The sequence below is a fragment of the Triturus cristatus genome, chromosome 4_1 (assembly GCF_964204655.1).
Source record: "Triturus cristatus chromosome 4_1, aTriCri1.1, whole genome shotgun sequence".
NCBI classification, from domain to species: domain Eukaryota; kingdom Metazoa; phylum Chordata; class Amphibia; order Caudata; family Salamandridae; genus Triturus; species Triturus cristatus.
The window spans coordinates 630,359,202-630,382,892 of NC_140585.1; the positions used below are offsets into that span (position 1 = coordinate 630,359,202).

Below are 23,691 nucleotides of genomic sequence, written 5' to 3' on the forward strand. Positions count from 1 at the left end.
ACCCATTCGCCAAGTTCTAAATCAGGCCCAATGTGGCTGATCAGCTGGACCAATACCATGGGGGACTTGGTGAGATACACAGAGTATCTTCAATTATTCTCTCCATCCCATTAGGAGTCAGTAAATGTGTTTGATACCCAATGAGATATGAAAATACAGCTTTCGCACCAATATCCAGCACAGTGAATGTGTTCCGCAGAACTTACATTGCAGCAGGCTGAGTTACAAGCAAATGCAGTGCCTGAACCGGGAAATCAGAGAGAAAGGGTACAATGTTTACCACAAGATCTGAATCTGACATTGACCCAATGTGGTTACCACTGTAATGTCAGATCCAGAGGTCAGCGTGTGCATGGACTCACACTTCACTGACTGGTCTATACATTAATATACCCATTGCGGTTTGTAGTTTTTTTATTCTGATTTCATAGTGTGGGCAACTTCTGATTTTAGACAAAGGAAGTGGTACGTGGTTAGTCCTGTCCCGTTATACAAAACCACGGTGAGGTGGTGTTTAATTGGTCTGTTCTAATACCTACTTGGGTTTTCTTTTCCTTTCAATCTGCTCTTAGTTCTACAGAAGAGGCCATTTCTTCCAAATGAATGTGTCTTGCCATCTGATGATCACTGTTTGTCCATCCAGCTTATCAGCTATTTATATCATTTCTCCATCCATCCAGTCACGTCTCAAACCCCCTTCCCATCCACCTTTCAATCTACACATTAATCAGTTAACTGTCTGTACACCAAAATAGCCATCAAGTCAAACACATTATTTTACATCTAGACATATTTTTTCTGTTTCCACAGAGTGATGTTAGTCCTTACAAAGCAGTATCTGTTAAGAAAACAAAATTAATTTTGCCCAGAAAATCAACAGTCAAAATCTTTATTTGCAATTTTGAATTGGATTTGAATCGAGGCAAAAGGAGAAGTGAATGAGTTTTAAGCAGCCGCAAAAGCTTCTGCCAACGTGAGTAGCAATCATGCCAGGAGAGGGTTTGTATGGATGCATGCCAAATTAGTCATGTTTTATATTCACCTCACTTCCTTTAGAGTTCACCTTGCAGAAACATGAAAGAGTGCGGAATTACACATCACGGGAAACATGGCTGAGCAGATTTACAACAAACTACCATCTGCATACACATTCACAAAATAAAACGTGTTAGTCTTTAATAACATCATTTGTTATTGATTGTTAAATCCAGATACCAATCTTGGGTGCTTGCTAGGTATGATCGCCCAATGAAATGGAAAGCTGCATTGCCCCATTGATGTTCTACCTTTTCTACATTTTAAAAGCATAGGTGGACACAAAGCAATCACACGGATACTGGCTAAAAGCACATTTTAATAGAAACTAGTCAATTAAGGCAACCTCGTACCGTGCTCGTGCATGAAAGCAAAGGATCCCTTCAATGCTGCATTTCTAACATTTTAAAGTTGATTGGCTCCATTGTGAGTTCCCTGCTAGCTTAGACAATACCACAACTGGTAAACATAAATAATGGTGAAGGTAACATTTACTAGATGTGCTGTTGCCACTCATTCTGAGTGCAACACCTTCAAATTCTGAAATAAAAGAAATCCCAGAACGTGCAAAGTTTTCCCTGCACAGGTCCCACCACGTTCTACAAGGCAGAATTCGCAAGGAGATATAAACAGTGCTGTATTATCAACATGTTATAATTCCAAATCGGGCACAAATGACTAATTTCTTTCCAATCAGGAGCACAGGGGCTGCAGAATAAAACCTGCTATCTGTTGAACACAATTTAATATTTGCAAAAAAAATAACAAAGATATTTGTACTCGTTATCTAAAGGAATGCTAGTCCAAAACAACAATGTATTTAGTTACATATTTAAAGAAATCTAAATGTGAAAACAAACAGATATACATAAATATAAAAAAAAGAAATCCACACACAGGGGCTGATTAGCATTTCAGTGGGACCGCCACCGACAAGCCGTCGGTGGCAGGCCCACCAACATCAAGGAGAGTGGTCCGACCGCCGCTTTATGATGCAGTCGGTTGGACCGCATTGCTCGTAGGAACCGAGCAATGCTTCCGACAGGTTTATGGAGCCTGCTACACCGTCAGTCAGATTGTAGTCCCTACAATAGGGGCGGTGCCTACTCAGGCACCGCCGTAGGGATTACGATGTCCCTTTCCGACAGCCTTTCCATGGTGGTCCTACTGCCATAGAAAGGCTGTGGGAAAGGGACTTTGGGGACTCCTAGCAAGGCCTCCATCCTCCATCAGCCTCCGTCATGAGCCTAGTGGGGTACCTGTGGTGCCCCCCCCCCAAACATCCATGACCTGTGTGCCAGGCATCAAGTGCAAGGCATGGATGTTTAAAAAATCCTATTTTTCACAGCAGCTTGTGCTGCTGCCCTTTTCCGGGCCGCAGCACAATCCGCAACGGAAAAGGGGATGTTTCCGACCACCTCCACAGCGGTCGGATCGTAATTCGGCAAGTGGGACATGCTGACTACCTGTCGGCCGGTTCCGATCCTGCAATGATGGCATTTGGATGCTCGTCCGACCGACCTCGTAATCAGCCCCACTGTTCTGCCGAATTTAATTTTTGGAAAATATTTATGCTGTTTCATTCATTTATACATATTGATACTGTACACAATGGTTCAAGGAAGCCTTGTGAAAAGGACTGACAATCACAACAAGATATGTAACCGTCAGACACTTACCCAGCTTTTCTTTTTCTTTTTCTTGGCATCCACATCATTCCCACTGCCAATGCTGGAATGGCTAGTAGCACTGTTAACGCTCGAAACACTTTCCGATGAATGTTGTCGCCTTATTCTCATATCTAAAAGCAACAGAAAAACCATCTGCATTGTGGGTCTATTTCTGTTCTTCATATATAAAATGAACACACTTCTAAAATGAAACTAACATGCCATTTTACAAACTAGGCTGGAATATTAGATGCTCTGTTGAAGACTCAAGGGGATAATGGCCTCGACAGCGACCCATAAAGTCATACTAAAGTAGACACAGAAAACAGGACAAAGAGTTCACTCTGTCTTTTAATAACGCTGCATAAATTGAGAAAGTGGCGACTAAATTGGCCATTTTGAAAGTAAATGCATATTTGGACCTAATACAAGAGTGGGTGGGAGGGACGTCAGACCTCTGTTGCACGGAGTTGTTTACCATTTAAAAGTACCTCCTGTCTCAGGGCTTGTTACAATCACAATAACAGGAGCCTGCAAACTGCCCAAAGAGACAAGAGATTTCTCAAACAATGGCCTCTCCAGATGACCTTATACTTGTGATCCTTGTAGTAGCGTAGAATGTCTGATGGATCTTATCCTGGCCCCTGCCAAAGAGGATTATAGTCAAAGACCCCACCTGTCAAAGGGTCTGCTCACCTATTGCAAGATGAAGGTGGGTGAGGGCAGGCACACACGGACTGCAGTAGCATTAACCCAAGCTCCAAATTTGAAAAATTAAGCTTCAGAACCTCTGGGAGAGTCTTGGAAGGATTGCTAAAAAGGGAGTAGGTTCTGGAATGAGATCCTCCACCCACAGTTGGAAATCTTTCCCCCACCAACACAACACCAAGGCATGTATTTTCTGCCACCCTGCTTTCCATTAAGTTTGTTCAAAATGTAACCATGATAAAGAAATAATTCCAGAAAAACATACATTTTAAAACCTTTTTTTGTACACTCGGGATTGAATATGCTACTTACCAGTATGCATCTGTTCTTGGCATGTAGGGCTGCTGACATTCATATCTGTGCATAGATCGCCGCCTAGTGTTGGGTCCGGATGTTTGCACGTTGTTGTCCTGGAAGAGTCTTCGAAGTATCCTTGGATAGGTGACTCCTCCCATGGACTACAGTGCGCATGGGCATCCTCTCCATCCTCAGATTGTTTTTCGCCATTGTGGCAGTGATGGAGTAGATACAGAAAGTGATGACCATGCTTGCAATAATTCTGAGAGCTGCAGCTGCGACAGGCGCCGGGGAGGAGGGAGGGCGATATGAATGTCAGCAGCCCTACATGCCAAGAACAGATGCATACTGGTAAGTAGCATATTCAGTTCGAGGCATGTGGGCTGCTGAATTCATATCTGTGCATAGAATACATAGCAGTGCCCTCTATTGGCGGCGGCTACCCGTGCCAGCTGCAGCGGTCTGAAAAAGTGTTTTGAGAACAGCCTGTCCTACAGCTGCCTGCTGTTTTGACTGCACATCTACGCAATAGTGTTTTGTAAATGTGTGTGTAGTGGACCATGTGGCTGCTCTGCATATATCATGCAGGGGAATATTTCCTAGGAAGGCCATGGAAGCCCCCAACTTGCGTGTTGAGTGGGCTCGTGGTGGAATAGTTAATGTGCGTTTTGCCTTTTGATAACAGATTTGAATACACTTAACTATCCATCTGGCTATCCCTGCTTTGGAGATGGCGTTACCTTTGTGGTGTGGGGCAAAGGCAACGAATAGTTGTTTTGTCTTCCTGAAGGGTTTAGTCCTGTCGATGTAGTACATGAGGGCCCTCCGTACATCTAGTGTATGTAATGCCCGCTCTGCAACAGTTTGTGGGTTTTGGAAGAAAACGGGCAGTTCAATAGTCTGGTTCATGTGGAACTGCGATATTACTTTGGGCATGAATTTGGGGTTGGTACGTAGTACGACCCTGTTGGCGTGAACCTGAATAAATGGCTCTTGAACGGTTAGTGCCTGGAGTTCACTAACTCTTCTTAGGGAAGTGATCGCTACCAGGAAGGCTACTTTCCAGGTAAGGAATTGAATCTCGCATGAGTGTAGAGGTTCAAAGGGTGGACCCATCAGGCGTGTGAGGACCAAGTTGAGGTTCCACATTGGAGCCGGTGGGTGACTAGGTGGAATGACTCGTTTGAGTCCTTCCAAGAATGCTTTGATGGCAGGCACTCTGAATAGAGAGAGGTGCTGCCTGGTTTGCAGATAGGCTGATATTGCGGTCAAATGGACACGTATAGAGGTGTACGCCAGATTGCATCGGTATAGGTGTAAGAGGTAACATATGATGTCGTGGATGGATGCGTCCAGCGGGTTAATGTCATTATTACCGCAATAAATGACGAACCTTTTCCATTTGGCTGCATAGCAAGCTCTTGTAGTGGGTCTCCTGGCCTCCTTGATGATGTCCATGCAGTCAGGTGGCAGATTGAGATAGCCAAACTCTAGGACTTCAGGAGCCAGATCGCCAGGTTCAGCTGTTGCGGATCTGGGTGCTGAACCTCTCCATGGTTCTGCGTCAAATGCGCGGGTTTGATCCGCAGCCTTTGATGCGGTACCACGGAAAGTTCGAGGAAGGTGGTGTACCACGGCTGGCGTGCCCACGTGGGAGCAACTAGGACGAGTGTCAGGGAGTGTTGTCGGAGTTTGCGAGCCACCAGCGGTATCAACGGTGCTGGGGGAAAAGCGTACGCAAATCTGCCGGACCAGTTCATCCATATCGCATTGCCCTGCGACTGCGGATGTGGGAATCTGGCGGCGAAGCTTTGGCATTTTGCGTTTTCGCTTGTCGCGAATAGGTCTATCTCTGGGTGACCCCACTGCTGGAAGTACGGTTGGAGTACTGATGGGTGTAACTCCCACTCGTGCATCTGGTGGCTGTGTCTGCTGAGCAGATCCGCCATCTGGTTGTCCTTGCCGGGGAGGTGTTCCGCCATGAGGAACATGTTCCTCTGAATGGCCCACTTCCACATGCTCTGAGCCAGATGAGACAACTGTGGAGAGTGTGTCCCTCCCTGTTTCTGTATGTAGTACATTGCGGTCATGTTGTCCGTCCGGATCAACACGACCTTGTTGCACAGATGTACTTTGAAAGCCTTCATGGCCAGGAAGATTGCCATCAGTTCCAGAAGGTTGATGTGCATCTTCTTCTGTTGTGTCGTCCATAGTCCCTGCACTGTGTAGTGTAGTACATGAGCTCCCCATCCCTGGAGAGACGCGTCCGCTGTCAGTACTATTTGTGGAACAGGCTCTTGGAACGGTCGCCCCTTGCAAAGGTTTTGTGGATTCCACCAATGCAGAGAGTTGTATGCCCGACCGCTCACCAACACTAGGTCTTTCAACTGTCCTTGAGCCTGATTCCACTGACGTGCTAGGCACTCCTGAAGTGGGCGCATATGTAATCTCGCGTGCGGGACTATGAAGATGCAGGAGGCCATCATGCCTATCAACTGCATAAACACTCGCGCTGGAAGCGAGTGATTGGGTTTGAACTTGGAGATCAGCAGTTGTATGCTGTTGATCCTCACTAAACTTGGCTGAGCTGAGGCCGCCAGAGTGTCTATAGTCGCGCCCAGGTACTGTTGTACGTGTGCGGGCTGGAGATGGGACTTTGGGTAATTTAGTGAGAATCCCAGACTGTGAAGAAGGTGAATGGTGCGGGACATATGGCTTGCACATTGCTGGGCCGACTTCGCTTGAACGAGCCAGTCGTCTAGGTAGGGGTAGACGTGTATATGCTGCCTCCGTAAGTGTGCTGCCACCGTAGCTAGGCACTTCGTGAAAACCCTGGGCGCTGTTGTCACGCCGAAGGGAAGGACTTTGAACTGATAGTGCTGCCCCTGAACAGTAAACCTGAGGTATTTTTTGTGTGAGGGGTGGATGGGTATGTGGAAGTACGCATCCTTGAGGTCCAGTGATGCTAGGAAGTCTCCCTGCTTGAGAAGCGGAAGGACTTGCTGTAGAGTGAGCATGTGAAAGTGCTCTGAAAGAATGTACTGGTTCAGGGGTCTCAGGTCTAATATAGGCCTGAGCGACCCGTCCTTTTTTGGAATTAAGAAGTAGAGGGAGTAAACCCCCGTGCCCTGCTCGTGGATGGGTACGAGCTCGATAGCGCCTTTTAGAAGCATACTTTCTACCTCTTGCTGTAAGAGCGTTAAGTGCTCTGAGGACATAGGACGGTTTCTTGGTGGTATTGTGGGTGGAGTGGAAGTTAACTCCAGACAGTAACCGTGTTTTATAATATCTTTGACCCACCTGTCCGTGGTGATGGAGTTCCACGTGGACAGGAACCGTTGTAGCCTTCCCCCGACAGGTGTTATGTGGTCGGGAGGAAGGGAGAGGGCGTCACTGCTTGTTCTTGGGGGAGGACCTGGTGTTGCCGTAGCCACGTCCTCTGCCCTTGGTACTGGAGCCACGATAGCCACCTCGGGTGTTCTTATCGTAGGTGGTCTGCGTATTACCCTTGTTATATGTTTGTTGTGACCCCTGTCCTCTACCTGCCCCCTTGTTTCCGGGGCGACGAAAGGAGCCGCTCCGAAAGGACTGAGTTTGTAGGGCGCCCATGGACTTTGCAGTGTCCGTGTCCTTTTTTATCTTCTCGAGGGTGGTGTCAACCTCAGGTCCGAACAAAAAGTCGGGGTTGACGGGCTGATTAAGTATATTGTTTTGTACCTCAGGCTTGAATCCTGAGATACGTAGCCAGGCGTGACGTCGTAGGATGACGCTAGTGTTGATGGCCCTGGCAGCCGTGTCTGCAGCGTCTAGTGCACATTTAATGGCAGCATTTGTGAGTAGCTGTCCCTCTCTGATAAGGATTTCTGCACCTTCTTTGTAGGGGTCAGGTAGGTGCTGAAGAAGTTGCTCCAGTGTGTCATAGTGCGCTCTATCGTAGCGAGCGAGGAGCGCTTGAGTGTTAGCTATGCGCCATATGTTTGCAGCTTGTGCGGCAACTCGCTTGCCGGAGGTCTCTAGCACCTTGGACTCTTTGTCCGGGGGAGGAGCGTCACCCGTTGTCTGCGAGTGTGCCCTCTTGCGGGCATTCGCCACAACGATGGAGTCGAGTGGTAATTGGCCTCTGATGTAAGTAGGATCCCCAGGTGCTGATCTGTATTTTTTATCGATCCTGGGGTTTATCACTCGTGCCCTGGTGGGTTCCTTGAAAATGTCAGTGGCTGGCTTGAGGACCCCCTTCAACATTGGCAGAGTCTTTACATGTCTTTCTGAGGATGCAAAGGTGTCCATTAGAAAGTCATCTTCGATGATATCAGAGTGAAGCTGTACAAAATGGTTGTTTGCCGCACGTTCAATCAGAGCGTTGAACGCCGCAGTATCCTCTGTGGGTGATGTTTTTGGCCCATATAGTTGTGTGTCCTGTGCATCAAGAGGTGCACTGGGGTCTGCAGGGTCGCCCCAAGTTTGGTCAGGGTCCTGCTGGTCATCAGGGTCCGTGTCCACATGGTAGGGGACTTGTTCATCCAAGTAGTCCCCCAATGCATCCGTGTCGGAGCGTGTGGGGGAGGCCCGGTGTGGATCCTGGTAGGGTGAATAGAAGGGTTCATACAGGAGAGGTTCTGAGTCCACAGGCAGCTTCCTCTTTAGCGGGATCCTGAAAGGTTCCAATGGCGGTTCCGAAGTTATCCTTCGGCCGTGGAGAATCATCCTGCCAGTGTCGGCGTCGATGACGTGTGACGGAGACGGCTCGACAGGTGTAACCGCAGTTTTGGTGACCTGTGTCCTGAGTTGAAACGCCTTCGGGATTGTGGGTGGAGGCAAGCCGAAGGTAATGCTGGTCGGCACCGACGAAACCGCCGGAGCCGAACCGGAACCCGACGGGTCCTGGAGTGCGTCCTTGGATCTGCAGCCTGGCATCGCGCCAGGCCGTACTCGGGGCGCCTTAGAGGTCGTGGCCCCCGCCAGGGTCGTCGAGGCGGCTGCAGATATCTTCTGCGCCCGTGGCGCATCGAGTCGAGGTGCGGAGATCACCGTCGACGTCTTCGACACGTGAGGTTTTGGTGTCGTCGAGGGAGTGCTGCGAGGCGTAGCAGGCGGGACGGCCCTCGGTGTCGGTGGCGTCGACGCCGGTAACCGGGCAGGTTTGTCGGCGCCGATGACCTTCTTCCGTTTGTCGACTCCCATGTCGCCCGTCTCGAGTTCGGCACCGAAGTCTCTCTTGGTGCGGTCGGTGCCGACCCGGTGCGCTGGCGTCGAAGGTGTTGAAGGCCTCGATCCGACTAGCGCCACTTTCAGTTTCGGTTTCGTAGGAACCTGAGCAGCTTTCGGTTTCGGTTTCGTGGAAGGGAAACCAGCTGGCTTAAGCGGTAATGGCTGCCGCTGAACGTCCGAGGCCGGGCCCGAGGGCGGGGCCGAAGGACTGCGTGATAGGTCTCGGGTAAGGCCCGAAGGCGATCCCTCGACCGGAGCCATAGTCTGTGGCGCTGGTGAAATTTCGGTCTGAACAGGTAGGCCTTGTTCATCATCGGAGCTACTCTCTTCGGCTCCTAAGGCCTCCTCGTCGTCTCCTACCTCGGTGTCGTCTTCACCTCTGTGGAAGAGTGACTCGTCGGCCTCGTCCGATCCGGGTTCGTGTTCGTGTTCGGAAACGGGACTGGAGGGTAAGACTTCTACTTCTTCGACGTCGTCAGCCTCGTCGAAGATGTCAGCTGGGGCCGGTGCCGCGTGCTGCGCTTCGAGCCTCGCCGCTCGACGATTCCGCAGAGTCTTCTTTGAACGGAACCGGGCACAGGCCATACATGTCGATTCGTCGTGGTCCGGCGAAAGGCATTTGTTGCACACCGGATGGACGTCGATGTGTGGGTACTTCGCATTGCATACCGGACACCTTTTGAATGGCGTCCTGGATTCCATCGTCGAAGTAGAGTCGATGGACAGGCAAATGCGAACAAAGTCGGTGCTGAAAGTTAGTAAACTAACAAAAAGTATCGAAACCCGATCGATAAACAGTACCGACGCGAACTAAAGGCCTTGTGGCCTCGACAAAAGTTTTTCCTAACTTGAGCTAAGATAGCACATCCGAACCCAATGGCGGAAAAAAACAATCTGAGGATGGAGAGGATGCCCATGCGCACTGTAGTCCATGGGAGGAGTCACCTATCCAAGGATACTTCGAAGACTCTTCCAGGACAACAACGTGCAAACATCCGGACCCAACACTAGGCGGCGATCTATGCACAGATATGAATTCAGCAGCCCACATGCCTCGAACATATTGTTTTAAGGGCTTTGCTCCTTCTTTAAATCGGGGAACAGTTTTGTACCAACTTCAATCCAAAAAATGTCTCGGGCACTTATGCCTAACGCCCGTGACTGCATGTTGACTAAATTGATTATTGTTAGAAATGGGATTTCTGGTTGGCTTGGATATACATCTAAGCCAGGCAGAACTCACAACTCTAGTCAGGGAAAGGGAGTTACACACACAAGATAACCCCTGCTACCCCCTTGGTAGCTTGGCAGAGCAGTCAGGCTTATCCCAGAGGCAATGTGTAAAGCGCTTGCACAAAACACACACACACACACACACCAGTGGCACACTAGGCACACCACAAAAAGAGACTCCACACAAGGTTATATATAAATATCACCTGTATTGTATATATAAAACAAATAGACCACAATCACATAAATCACTGCGCCACTAGGCACTTGTCATAACACATGTAGTGTACTGTAGTAAATACCCCTAAGTGACACAGTTCATAACTCATTGTGCCATAAGGCGATTGTCATAGACATAAGATAGATCCTAAATCACTTTGTAGTGTAGGTCAACCCCATTAGACCACATCCCTTGGTATTATGGGCAAAACACATTAGCTGGCCAACTAGGCCAATGTCACAAATATCAAAGTGAAAACCTTAACAGAACCAACTTGCAGGAAAGCTTGGTTTCCATCAAGACACTTTCCCCTGTCCCCTTTCCCAGGCCACTCCTGCTGTAAGGAAACGCTCTATTGGTTTCCGCAGAGCAGGAAAGTGTCACAAATTATGTAGGTAAAATCTGGGAAAATTAAGCTGCCAAAGGTTCTTCTCCTTGAGACCAGCACCTCAGTGGTAGCCGATCGGGAGCACACCGTCCTGGTGCACTCACGAATATCAATGTGAAGGGGGACGCCAGCCTGTACCTGTTTCAGCCCTGCAGCGGGGCAGGAACCAACCCTGATGGCTCCGGTGGAGCTCCGAATGCGGAAGAAGCGGAACTCAGCAATGTGGAAGGGGCAGAGCACCACCACAGCATTGGGAGCCCTCAGCAGGTCTCTGTTGTGACGGACACGAGGCTCTCTGTGCCTCACTGCTCATCTGCCTGGTGCGGCTGGGAGGCCCTGCTTCCGTTAGCCCTTCCCGCACCCAGGCTCTGTTGGCAGCAGACACCAGGATCGCTTACTGTTTGCCAGGGGCACAGGGGGGCTCTTGCCTCACAGTCTCCTTCCTGGCGGTCACACCCTGTTCACCTCTCAGACCTTCTCACAATACAGTGGGCGGTGTCTCCATAGCTGCATGCCTTCGCTGAACAGGGTGCACAAAGGATTTGGTAAACAAGGAAGAGCGTGGGTGCTTACCAGCGATGTAAGTCCAGGGAGGCATTTCAAAGAAAATAAAGCAGAAGGAGGCTATTCAGCAACCAAAATCTCCGGTAATTCCTAGCTCCATAAAAGCACAATGGAAACTTCCAATAAAGTAAAAGCCCCAGGAAGTTTCAAAGAATCACAATCTTCCAGGTGCTAGTTCCCTTTTAAGATGGAAAATACAGTGCTCATCATGCACTGTTTTGCAAATTGGCGAAACAACAGTCCAGTCCTTCCTCCTGCTCTAGATAGGAGCAGCAACTGCGGGCCGTTCCACCCCCACACAAGTAAGGGGCTGCGCTCTTCACACAGCTCTTCAGCTCTCCCACCAGGCAGATTACTTTTAGACTCCACAAGGTTCTTTCCTGAAGTCTTTTGTATTCCTGAGACTTCCAACAGGAGGCCAACACACACAAGCCCTTGGAGAGTCTCCAAAAGCAGGATACCACAGCAGGGCAAAAAGAGTCAGTCCTTTTCCTCTACCACAGACAGAAGCAGCAACTTCAGGCCAACCTCACACAGAAAAAGGCAGTGCTCCTCACATTGTCCTCCACTCTTCTTCTTGGCAGAGTCCTCTCTTTCCTGGAAGTAATCTAAAATCCTGGGTTTTAGGTGTAATATTTATACCCCAAATTGTGAGTGTTCTCTTTGCTGTAAGGGTCTCTGAACTCAGTCCAAACCAGTCCTGTCCTCCCTGGTGCAGCATGATCACAGAGGGCTAAATGTGAAAATGGAGACAAAGCCTATTCAGGTGCAAGCGATACTCCTCCCACCACTATAAATGCAGACCAGGCCTTTTCAGCCCTGCGATGAGTCACCCAGGCACGGCAGGGAACACCTGAACCCCCCCACCCCCCAGTGACTGTCTATACTGAACGCACATCCCAGCTCCTGTCACTCAAACACCAGATGCTGAATACACAAACAGCCAGAGGCACACAGAATGGTAAATTAAGAAAATGTCCACTTTCTAAAATTGGCATTTTCAAACACAGAACTTAAAAACCACCTTTACCAAAAGGTCTGTTAATAAATTCTGAGTTCAGAGAGCCTAAACTTAATTTTTCTATCTTGTCCCTATGGAAAGCTACACATGTAAAATGTTACAGTGCAGCCGCAATGAGAAGCCTATGGGACAGATAGCCTTTCAATAGTGAAAAACGAAATACAAAGTATTTCACTATCAAGACATGTCACACACACCAGGACATGTCCTACCTTTCACATACACTGCACCCCTACCTATGGGAGTACCTTGGGCCTTCCTTAGGGGTACCTTACATGTAAGGAAAAGGAAGGTTTGGGCCTGTCAAGTGGGTGCACCTGCCAGGGCAACATGGCAGTTTACAAGTGCACGCGCAGACCCTACAGTGATAAGTCTGAGACACATTTACAGGGCGACTCACGTGGGTGGCATAACCAGTGCTGCAATCTCACTAGTAGTATTTTATTTACAGGCCCTGGCACACACCGTGCACTTTACTAGGGACGTACCAGTAAATCAAATATGTCAATCATGGATAACCAATCATATCATAATCTATACAGAGAGCATATGCACTTAAGCACTGATAAGCAAAGCAATGGCAAAGTGCCCAGAACTCTATAATTAACAAAAACAGGGTCAGAAAAATAGGAGGCGAAAGGCAAAAAGTTTGGGGATAAACGTGTCAAAATGGCAAGGTCTAACAATTATTGTCACAATAAAGGATAAGATAAAATGAAAAATTAGAAGGGTACCTCTGTGAGAATGATCAGAACCATTCAGTGCTCCCTGGATAGCAGCCTGCGCAGCAGCATTCTGGGTTTTCAGTGTTTCTATGGTATCCTTCAGTTCAATAAGCTCTGAATCCTAGGAAATTGAGGAAGCACAAAACATCCTTCATTAAATTAATTAAAATGGCAGCGTATTCAATAAATGTAGATTGAAACATAATACACAATTTAGCACCCACTTCAGCACCACTCTAGCTCATTCATAAGGCCAGACTGACCTTTGATACTATCAGGAATGTCCCCAGTGGGCTAGAGCCATTGAAGGCCCCGGTGCCTTAGTCCCTTCCCTAGTTCCCCGATATTAATTGCAACAGGCACAGGGGGCTTCAAGAGGGAGAGGGGCCGATAAGGAGAGAGAGAGAGGGGCCGATAAGGAAGGAGAGAGAGAGAGAGAGAGAGAGAGAGAGAGAGAGAGAGAGAGAGAGAGAGAGAGGGAGAGAGAGAGAGAGAGGGGCCGATAAGGAAGGAAAGAGAGAGAGAGAGAGAGAGAGAGAGAGAGAGAGAGAGAGAGAGAGAGAGAGAGAGAGAGAGAGAGAGAGAGAGAGGCCGATAAGGAGAGAGAGAGAGGGGCCGTTAAGGAGAGAGAGAGAGGGGCCGTTAAGGAGAGAGAGAGAGGGGCCGTTAAGGAGAGAGAGAGAGAGAGAGAGAGAGAGAGAGAGAGAGAGAGAGAGAGAGGGGCCGTTAAGGAGAGAGAGAGAGAGAGAGAGAGAGAGAGAGAGAGAGGGGCCGATAAGGAGAGAGAGAGAGAGAGAGAGAGAGAGAGAGAGAGAGAGACTGGCCTAACCATTTTGCCAGGACTGCTTTCAATTCTCCAGTCAGACCCAGCTCATTCACAAGGATAGTTAAACATAATTCTTCTGATCTTTCATCCCTACAAGGCTTGAGAAGAGAGCTTTCTTCTTTGTTTAGATATTACTGTACATATGTGTGTGAACCTCACCTGAGTGGCATAAAAATCCTTCACAATTGTGACATTTTCATGAGAATTTCAATCAGCTGAGAAAAATATGAGCAGTTAATGGTGATATGGAGCAATGCATAGATAATGGTTTACTGCATAGTTAGTTCTTGGAGATGGTTATCTTGAATAGGGAAGTTTATAGTACTTTTGAAATGGTTAGCACTCTCACTCATTTTGAAACAGATCAAAAGAGAGAAAAGTCAGAGAAGGTAGAAAGGAGGGAGAAAAATAAAGCAACATAGTAATAAAGGGAGAAAGCAGGGTAGGTAAAGGTAAGTGTGATATAAATATACAGGACGTGTATGGTGATAAAAGAAAGAAGCATAAAGAGGAATCAAAAACTAGACTGCCTTGGTATTCAGAAGCCTAGTCATCCAGCAGTGTCTGCAGCCGGCGCCCAAGAAGAACTGTGGGCCTCTTCTCTTATTTCTTTATTTTTTGGTCACTGGTGAGGAGTGCCTGTTACAATCCAGCAGAGTTTAAGAGTAATGGAAATGACATCGTTTTATTACATTTTTGTTCTTTACTCCTGGTTGTCTCCTGTCAAGGTTTATATTTGCCTTCATATGCTGGGAGCCTCTTGAGATTATCTGCTTACCTCCCAGATAGTTTTGTAGGCCCAACAGCAAATTTCTAATTTCTTCAAACTAATGTTTTTCAAGTGAGTAATCTAAACACGGGATTAAAAATCACTTCACACTATTCTGTAGACTGAAATAAATAACTTTATGATTCTACAGAATTCCAGCAGTAGTTGCACGTGCTAAGGAGTGCTTTATTCCATTGTGTGTGTTGTACCAGTGACCACACTCACTAGTTGATTGTAAAGTCATTTGCACAATTAGTCTTGTGAAACCCTTGCCCTGAGCCCCCTCTTCTCCAGGCACAGTCTTGACCAAACCTGCCCCAGTTAAAGGTCCATTAACAGGATGCCTGCATCCTTCCATTCCCTGTTGTACTTTACCCATGTTGAACCCGCCACGACGACAGTTCTGCTCTCCTACTCCAGGTAAGGCACACCTCGTAAAGCGGAGGGCTGCAGCACAATTTTACATTAAGATCTCTGCTTGCAAGATGCCATGCCCAGAGGACATCCTGCAGTTGGAAATCGTCATTTTTGACCGGACAGGTGCTGGAAACGTTATTTACTGACTTACAGTTGTTATGCCAGCAGACATGTAGGGCAGCAATAAAGGACCTCCACTTTTGTCTGCCATTGGTAAGTTTTTGCACGGTGCCCCAGCTGTGGTTCAGTGTCTTTATTTATTTTTCCACAGTTCGCCTATAGGTGTTCTTTGGCTTGCCGCTCTTCCACTTGTCTTCTGGGGTCCAGTGGTGAGATGTTCTTGTGATGGAGTTTTGTTCTCTTCTGATGGTGTATCCTGTCAATCACCACATTCTTCTCATAATTATGGTGTCCATCCTCTTACGTTGCATCTAGTGAGCAGCTCATGATTGGAGATGGTTCACGGCCAGAAAATGCACAAGACGTTTCTCAGCATACTGGTGTGGATGACTGAGAGTTTAGTGATGTTGCTTTTCATCATCCACCAGCAGTCTGATCCATGCATGAGTGTAGACAGAACGCAGGTTTGGTAAAGCCTCAGATGCCATGCTCAGAAGACATCCTGCAGTAGATAAGTCAGGTGCTGGAAGCTTTACCTCAAGCGAATGCACTGGAAGTCAGATTACTATGCATGCCTAACGACAATGTTCCAAAGTTTGTGCGACTTTCTGATCAAATTAAATACTTTTCTCTGCATTTTCATCAAATCTTAAAACTCGGGAAAATTTCATTTTCAAAAATATACATGTTGATATGAACAAGTACCAGCACAGAAACTGCACCAGCCAGGGTACACACATTACAGGTGACTCACTGGTGCAAGGTGACCATCATGCATAAAATCAAACCCTTTCAGATTTTGCATGCACAATCCTGGGTATTCTCATTTGGTCACCAGTGTATCAACAGAATGGGTCTACTACCCACACAAGCAGTGAAACAGCAGTGCCTGAAGCACTTGCGCTGCAGTTACACCTTGTTTCCATGCAGCTGTCCCAGGAAGCATAAAGGAAGGATGATCACTGCTCTATCCAAGCATTCACTTTGGAGTTCATGACAGAGCACATACACTGCAGCCAGCATGATTTCACTGATTAGAAGGTGTACAGCTCCTTTCAGGTTCTGTGCGCATACAGAACAAGGCTGTGCAACTTCACAATATGACCCCTGAGGTTTGAGCTTCCACTGCGAGCCTTGATTGCATTTACTCCCTTACACTGTAACACATCAGTACCAGTTTTATTTGAATAGTAACAATGACATTCTGTATTTTGATAAATTAGGTTCGTAAAAGCAGCATAAAGTAACAATCTGCTATACTGTTCTTCTCGGAAATGACCTGGGGTGTAGTCTAGTAGCTAGAACATAGATTTGAGTCATAAGCTTCTAGATTTATGGTGTTGGCACTTACACAATACTTTATATTCTATTGAGTCATTTTCTCTCTCTTTTTCTCCACCAGGTTTCATTTCTGGGCTGACAAGTCAGAGCAGGAGCCACCAATTAACTATGAAAGGCCTGAAATAGACCTTTATTTCATAGGGAGCGCCCAACAAGCACAATGCAACATGATCTGGATAGGCAGGCATCCTTGCAGTTACTGCTATTTTTGCATGGCTACTTTAGCCTTATAGCTCAATGCCAAGGGATATACCAGTTGTTAAAGACCCTGAACCCGAGGTATAGGACCAAGCCGCAAGCGAGGGCCTATAATGAGAGTGAGGGATTTAACAACAGGTATAGCCCGAGGCAGAAGGGCTATACATCTATTAGAACATTCCACTACTGAGTGTAGAATGTTCTAAATTAAAAAGACAGAGTAACATAGATACAGCCATTGGCATGTTGGAACAGAAGGCTTATAGCAGACATTTTAAGGTCGGAGCCACTTCGTTGTCTTCCATGAAGCTCTCAACGTTCCAATGTTCTAATAAATGTATAGCCTCGGATAAGAATCGCTCTTAAAATAATTATTTAAAAACAATGAAAGGGCAAGCCTCCCATAATCGTTGAGATTTATTGAGTTATTTGGTTGTTGTAAAGTTTGTGCCGAGAATCTGGAACTTTATAAATTGCGTGGCAACAGGTAAACGTGAATCTCAAGCCTTGCGCAGGCAGGAATCACTTTAAAACACAGTGGCAACCAAGAAAAGGCTGCTGGGTCCCAAACACATGCTTAATATGCAAGACTGTAATGAGCAGACATTTAACTGCTCCACAAGGCAATAGAGGATTTGCCAGCTGCAATGCACATTTAGATTAATTAAAATTAAGTTTATCGCCACTGGATTAAGAACCAATCATTCTGACTCATTTTATTTAATGAGGATTAAAGCTGTTGGAGGAATTTAACCTCAGTTGCAAGGAAAAGAAGGAAATAAATGAAAGGCTTTCTCAAAACCTTGGGGGAATTAGCTTATGAGATTGCTTGTTTCAGTGTTATCCTTTTAACATTTTAGTATGGAACTGGCCTAGGGAAATCAAGTTTTTAAAGATGAAATTATCGATGTTTAAATTCGGTGGTTGGATGCTCAACATTTAACTTTGGTAAAAAATAAATTGAGTCAGCTATACTTTCCTAAAATGTGATAAATGTCTTATCATAATTAACCAGATGGCTGCCTTCAAATGCATCCAGACTTAAAGGCATATTCACGTCCGCACACGTAATGGTCACAACAATGAGATGTGTTTTTTGATTGTGGTCTCTGACGAGCCTCTAGCAACGTCAAGAATGCTGATAACATGGATCCATGCGCGGTTTAATCCATAGATAACTAATATACACTGTTTTACAAAGTGTCTCTTAATATAACGAGCGAAAGAGCAAACAAAAAAAAAACCATGGAACAGAATAGTGTTGTAGCTCTTTCAAAAATATGCAAAATGGGCAAATATTGTGTGAAAATTATTTTTGATAATTAGTACTTTTAAAGATGCATAGAGTGGCAACTAGGCACTTGGCTCGAGATACCCAGGTCACTTAGAAGTGTAAATAATGCTATGAATAGTCATGCCATATTTTCATGTGATAGGCCTTTAGTGTCAAAATAGATGACATTTCTGGAGTTCTTCTCAATTTGCCTCATCTCATCCCCCCACCCAAACAGTTTCCCACTGCAAAGCCATCTCTTCCCTTGTGTCCGCGGAGCATCAAGTGAGTGACGTCAATGTATTCCTAATGTACAACATTGTTAGAAAACGCGTTTTGTGAATAAAGCTTTTAAGATGGCCTCAGAGTATAATTTTCTAGGATTTCTGCTGGAGCCATTGCTTGAGAAATATTTCATTTTTGTTATACATCTGCAGAGTGCGTATGATTAGAGAGCGGGCAAAAGATTTCCCTTGCCATAAGAAATGGGTACGTACTAAATATTTAGAATATTATGTTGGTCATTCTGATTTGCCAATGTGATCGGAACCAGGATCATACCAGGATGAATTTACTGAATCTATCAATAGCTTGTGTGTTTTTTCCTATAAAACCTCCGGATTTCTGTCTTTCATGGGTTTTAATAATTTATTTTCCTTGTGGGTGGGTGACTTTCAATTTTCCTCCAAGGCTCTGTTCATTTTTGGCCTTAGATTTGATAATGCGATGCTGTCAGTACTCTATACGAGTTTGGTACTTACAGTTTTTACTTAGTTCTGCTTAACCAATAATTATTACGTTTATGATTTTGAATTGTGTGTACTTACGAATTTGGGCCTGCATGGCATTTCAAGCATTTTCCCTCTACCACATTTTGATTAGTCTGTAATGAATTCACTCAGTCCTCTGCTCAGTCATTTATGCTTCCAATATTCCAATATTTTATTCTGTTTAATTCTGTTAAATGGTGTTTTCCTGATATAGGGTGTAGTCTCTTACTGCTAGATCAACATGAGATAAATTATTTTGGTAAAAATCTGGGAGATCAAATATTGGGGTTCAAAGGCACTGGGGCAGTAATGAGTCTTAATAGTCAACCTGAATGTAAGCCAGTGAGAATGTCATACAAATATTTTACAAATTGCAATTCATTGTCTGGACTTTGTATGTGGAGGGCTAAGGTTGCAAAAAGGGAGTTCAGTTGGTGTAAACTAACTGTACATATGTTTATGACTTCAACATGCAGTAAATTGCATGCTGGTTTATAACAGATACTGAGGGTAATCTGTCTAATAATTGTACGAGAACTAAGGAAAGTCTGAGCTATAAATACTCATTACCTGGAAAAATGCAGGGAATCTCACATATGGTGGATGATCCTATTAAAACAGACATAAGGAGACACGGACCCTCAATCCAATGGACCTGTTTTGGTTGCACCTACAAGCCCACAATTTGCAGATCTGCTGCATCACCAGCTGCATAGTAACTAGCGGTGCTCCACCCTACGTGTCAACAAAAGCAGCCCCCTCAGGAGGAAGACCAATGTAATATGAGCCATAACATCACCGGATTCAAAACCAGGCAATAAGAAAATATACAGAGTGCAGTGCACTGGCATAGAGTAGAATGGTGCAGTGGTGCATAGTAGGGTGGAGTAGAGTGCACTGCATTAGAGTGGTGCAGAGTAGAAAAGAGAGGAGTAGAGACAAGTGGCATAGAGTGCAGTGTCAGAGTGTAGTAATTCATCGTAGATTATTGTTGCGCACAGTGGATTGGCGTGGAGTGCAGTGGCGTGGAGTATAGTAACAGAGTGTATTGGCGCAGAGTAGAGTGGAGTAGAGTGCAGTGGCATAGAGTGATGCTGCACAGTAGAGCGGCATGGCATCAGTGGAAGAGTGCAGTATTACAGAGTAGAGTGTCATATAGTAAAATGGTGTAGAGTGGTGCAGAATGCATGGGTGCAGAGTGGAGCAGAGTGCAGTAGGCAAAGAGTGGTGAAGAGTAAAGTGACGTAGAGTGCAATGGTGTAGAGAAGAGTGGCGCAGAGTGCAGTGGCACAGAGTAGAGTATTGCAGAGTAGAGTGGCCTAGAGTGTGGTGGTGCAGAGTAGATTGGCATAGAGTGCAGTGGCATAGAGTGAATTAGTATGTAGTAAAATGGTGTAGAGTGAATTGGCATGGAGTGCAGCAGCATAGAGCAGAGTGGCGCAGAGTGCAGTGGGGTAGAGTGGAGGGGCGCAGGATAGATTGGAGTTGCACAGAGTGAAGTGGTGTAGAGTGGAATGGCCCAGAGTGGAATAGAGTGGTGTAGATTGTTTCAAAGTAGAGTGAAGTGATGTGGAGTGCAGTGGCACCGAGCAGAGTGTGTGTTGTAGAGTGCGGTGTCATACAGTACAGTCATGCAGAATAAATTAGATTGGCTTAGTGTGGATTTGTTTAGACTGCAGTAGTTCGTAGTAGTGTAGTGCAGAGTAGAGTGCATTGCTGTAGAAAGGTGTAGAGTAAAGAGGTGTTGACTGAAGTGGGGCAGAGCAGAGTGGCAGAGTGGAGTGGTGCAGAGCATAGTGCAGTGACACAGAGTGGAGTGGCGTAGTGTGAAGTGGGGCAGAGTAAAGTGCAGTGACATGGAGTGGTGCAGAGTAGAATGGAGAGGGGTTAAGTGGAGTATGCATGGTATTGTAGCGCACTCATTACAGACAACACATCCTCAATTAAAATGACCATTACATTTGAAAATACATATAGTTCTACTGACAAAAGTACACAGCACAAAATAAGTGAAAATGTGATCACCTACTGTATTGATACGTTTTGATTGTATAAAAAACATTTGTTTCAACCACACTTCAGAATTACCCAAAAATGTGCTTTATTTGTGCTATACATATTCTGAAATATCTGCAGAGTTCAATTACAGGCATTTAAATTTGGTTTTGAACAAAACAAAAAGTAACATTGTACTGCGTACTCCGAGTAACCTCATGATTATTGCATAAATCCTCTCACTTTAAAGCCAGGCAAAGAAAAGTAAACACCAAGCTCCCTCTGAAGACAGAGTATGAGATTTAACCTCTATCATTGAATGCACAGCAAATGTGACAAGATATGAACACAATTTAAAGGCCTGTTTACAGAAATTCAGTACTGGTGGAAGAATACAGTAAATAAGGTTTGGACAAGGAAAGGGACAAACTCAAGCTGCACAGTCTAAAATAAATAAAGCCAACAAACAGAAAGCAAGCAAATGTGGGTAACAAACCACAAAGCCAATATTAAGCAATGAGTGGAATGCAATCTCATGGATGTTTTCTGAATGTCCCCAAGATGTTATTAGCAAACTCGAAAGCTGCAGTGTCTGGTAGGCTTCAACTTAAAAAACCAAATAGAACTCCATATGTACAAAGGTATACAACATCACCCAATCTATAGAGCTTCCAAAAAGAGGTGACCAAACCATAGTTTAAAGTAGGCATTGATTTACTTGAGATCCCTCATAAGATTGGGGTCAAGAGGGGCCCTGTAACTTCAGGTGTAACTTTAAAAAGGAAGTATTTAGAGCTAAACCTACTGAACGCTATGCCGCTTGTAGTTTGATTCCTCCCACTCCTCAAACCATTGCACCAACAATACTTATAACCAGTTACAAGCTCTACGATGCCGTTATCCAAATACCAGTCACTTTTCTTATGGATGTTCCAGCTCAAAACTACAACCTTTGTTTTCCCTTTATTGATTGAGAACTTGTTAGCATAGCAGTAGATTTTCAATCCTGCCAAAGCTTTTAGTACACCAATCGCATATGAATCCATTTAGTGCTTTAGCCGCCAGGTTTTTAAGGAAACGCCTTTGCTGTACTAAACACACTTGGGTCTCCTACATACAGGTTAAACAGAGATGCTAATTTGCACCCCTGCTAAAGCCTCTATTTATGTACAAGTTTTCTTTTGTAAATGCCCTTGGTTCAATTTAAATTTTTACCTGGGTGTCTGAGCATAGGATAATAATGTTTTTCTGGCAAGTTGGAATTATACCCCAATAAATCATATAGACTGCTGATAGCGATTTGAAATGAGTAAATGAGCCATTCAGGGTCCAACTTATTGAGTTGTCAATGGAGACAAAGTTAGGCCACATCCCTGCTGAAAGCTGGTTTGGTAGCGAGGTAAACATTTATTTTTGTTGACCAAAGCTTCCGGTTCATATAACAGGCCTCTAGCAAAACATTTCCATCCACATCAAGTAGTAAAATTGAAAAGTAACTTGCAGGGAAGCTTGCAAACCATTTTTAAATATTGGAATTAGAATGGATTCACATTCGCTTTCAGTGACTGAATGGAAGAATTAAGATATCGGCCACTAGGCTAGAGTTGGTCTTAAAAACTATGGCAAGAAGACTGTTAGGGCCTGGTGCTCAAGTAGAATTTCAAGACCTAAGTACGTCATCTTTATTAATTATTATGGGACTATTTTCAGAACAAAAAATTGGCACAACAGATGGAGAATGATCATCAGGCAAAAGATTTTTAAGATAATTTTTCGATACCATTGGAGGGGCATTATTCAAATATATAATATTACCCCCACTGTGACTGTTCACACTGATTAATACGGTTAATGCAAGTATGCTTCCTACAATACATCATGAGAGCCACATTTTCATAAGTAGTTCAGAACAGTACGCTCAGGATGTCATTAATACTTTTGAGTCTAGTATGAAAACCTACTCCTTGCCTTGGTGTCTAGGATGACGAGAATCCCATGAAATCGGGGTCCTAATACTGAGGCATGTGGGAATGGGAAATATGTGGTAATCTCATCGCCGTGCATTTGTTCCATTCCAACCAAATTTGTAGATGTGTAATAATGCTGCTTCATATAAACAAAATACATGACAGGCTCCCAACAGCAAAGGAGTGGTGAATTAGTAATGTGTTTCGCACCGTAACACATGACATTCCTCATTTTGTTTCAATACAGACTTGCGTCAGGTGTCAATACTGAGGAGTTCAATTATTACTTCATTTTTGAGAAAGATTAAAGATTTATAGCAGACCTCTGAAGTCTCATCAACCCACTAATTTTTTCCCACTTTCATAATCTCCCACTGTAAATGCATGCCATAATCTGTGCATTTGGATTTCATACAAAGCCCTCACTATAAAGATACACACAGTGCTGGTGAATTATTGTGAAAGACTCAAGATAATTTATTGTAGAATGGAGCAAGTGGTATACACATATAAGAAGCCGTGTTAGCCTTTGTCCATGAATGTGTATTTCCTTCATCAACCTATTGTAACTTGTCCGACTTGTCCACACTCTCCTAACTTTCAGGAACACCCTCAAAAACTTTTTTTTGAGCAGAAATAACTCTATCTCTGGTAATCAAGTTCACTGAAAACTTCACAACACTTTGAAAGGGAAGATAGTCTATGGAATTAAAGGCCTTTAGTCCATTTTGAACTTGGTATGGTTGGATGTGGTAACTAATCTTTTTGAGGATTAAATTCAGTTTGAGATTCTCCAATGTCTTTTGTATATTAATATGGAAGACTTTCAGCCAATCATAGCAACAAAAAGGGTGTGCGGGTGTATTAAGTGTACCTGGTCCCAATGGGTCTCTTAGAGCTCTAATATGCAATGGCTGAAAACCAGGGATGACTGGGTAAGTCCAAC

General features: G+C 45.1%; 1 protein-coding gene across 3 annotated transcripts in view; it reads right to left on the bottom strand.

The window, feature by feature from the left end:
- Positions 1 to 23,691, bottom strand: part of NAV3 (neuron navigator 3) — a 1,112,283-nt gene that overhangs the window by 141,031 nt on the left and 947,561 nt on the right. For 2 of the 3 annotated variants that reach the window (XM_085653004.1, XM_085653005.1), the window contains exons 24-26: positions 13,079 to 13,190; positions 2,715 to 2,836; positions 1,043 to 1,063 (exon numbers count right to left, since the gene is read on the bottom strand). In XM_085653004.1, the coding sequence (XP_085509130.1) occupies positions 1,043 to 1,063; positions 2,715 to 2,836; positions 13,079 to 13,190 (255 nt within the window). The remainder of the gene's footprint in view (positions 1 to 1,042; positions 1,064 to 2,714; positions 2,837 to 13,078; positions 13,191 to 23,691) is intronic. The other variant, XM_085653006.1, reaches the window with a different exon arrangement.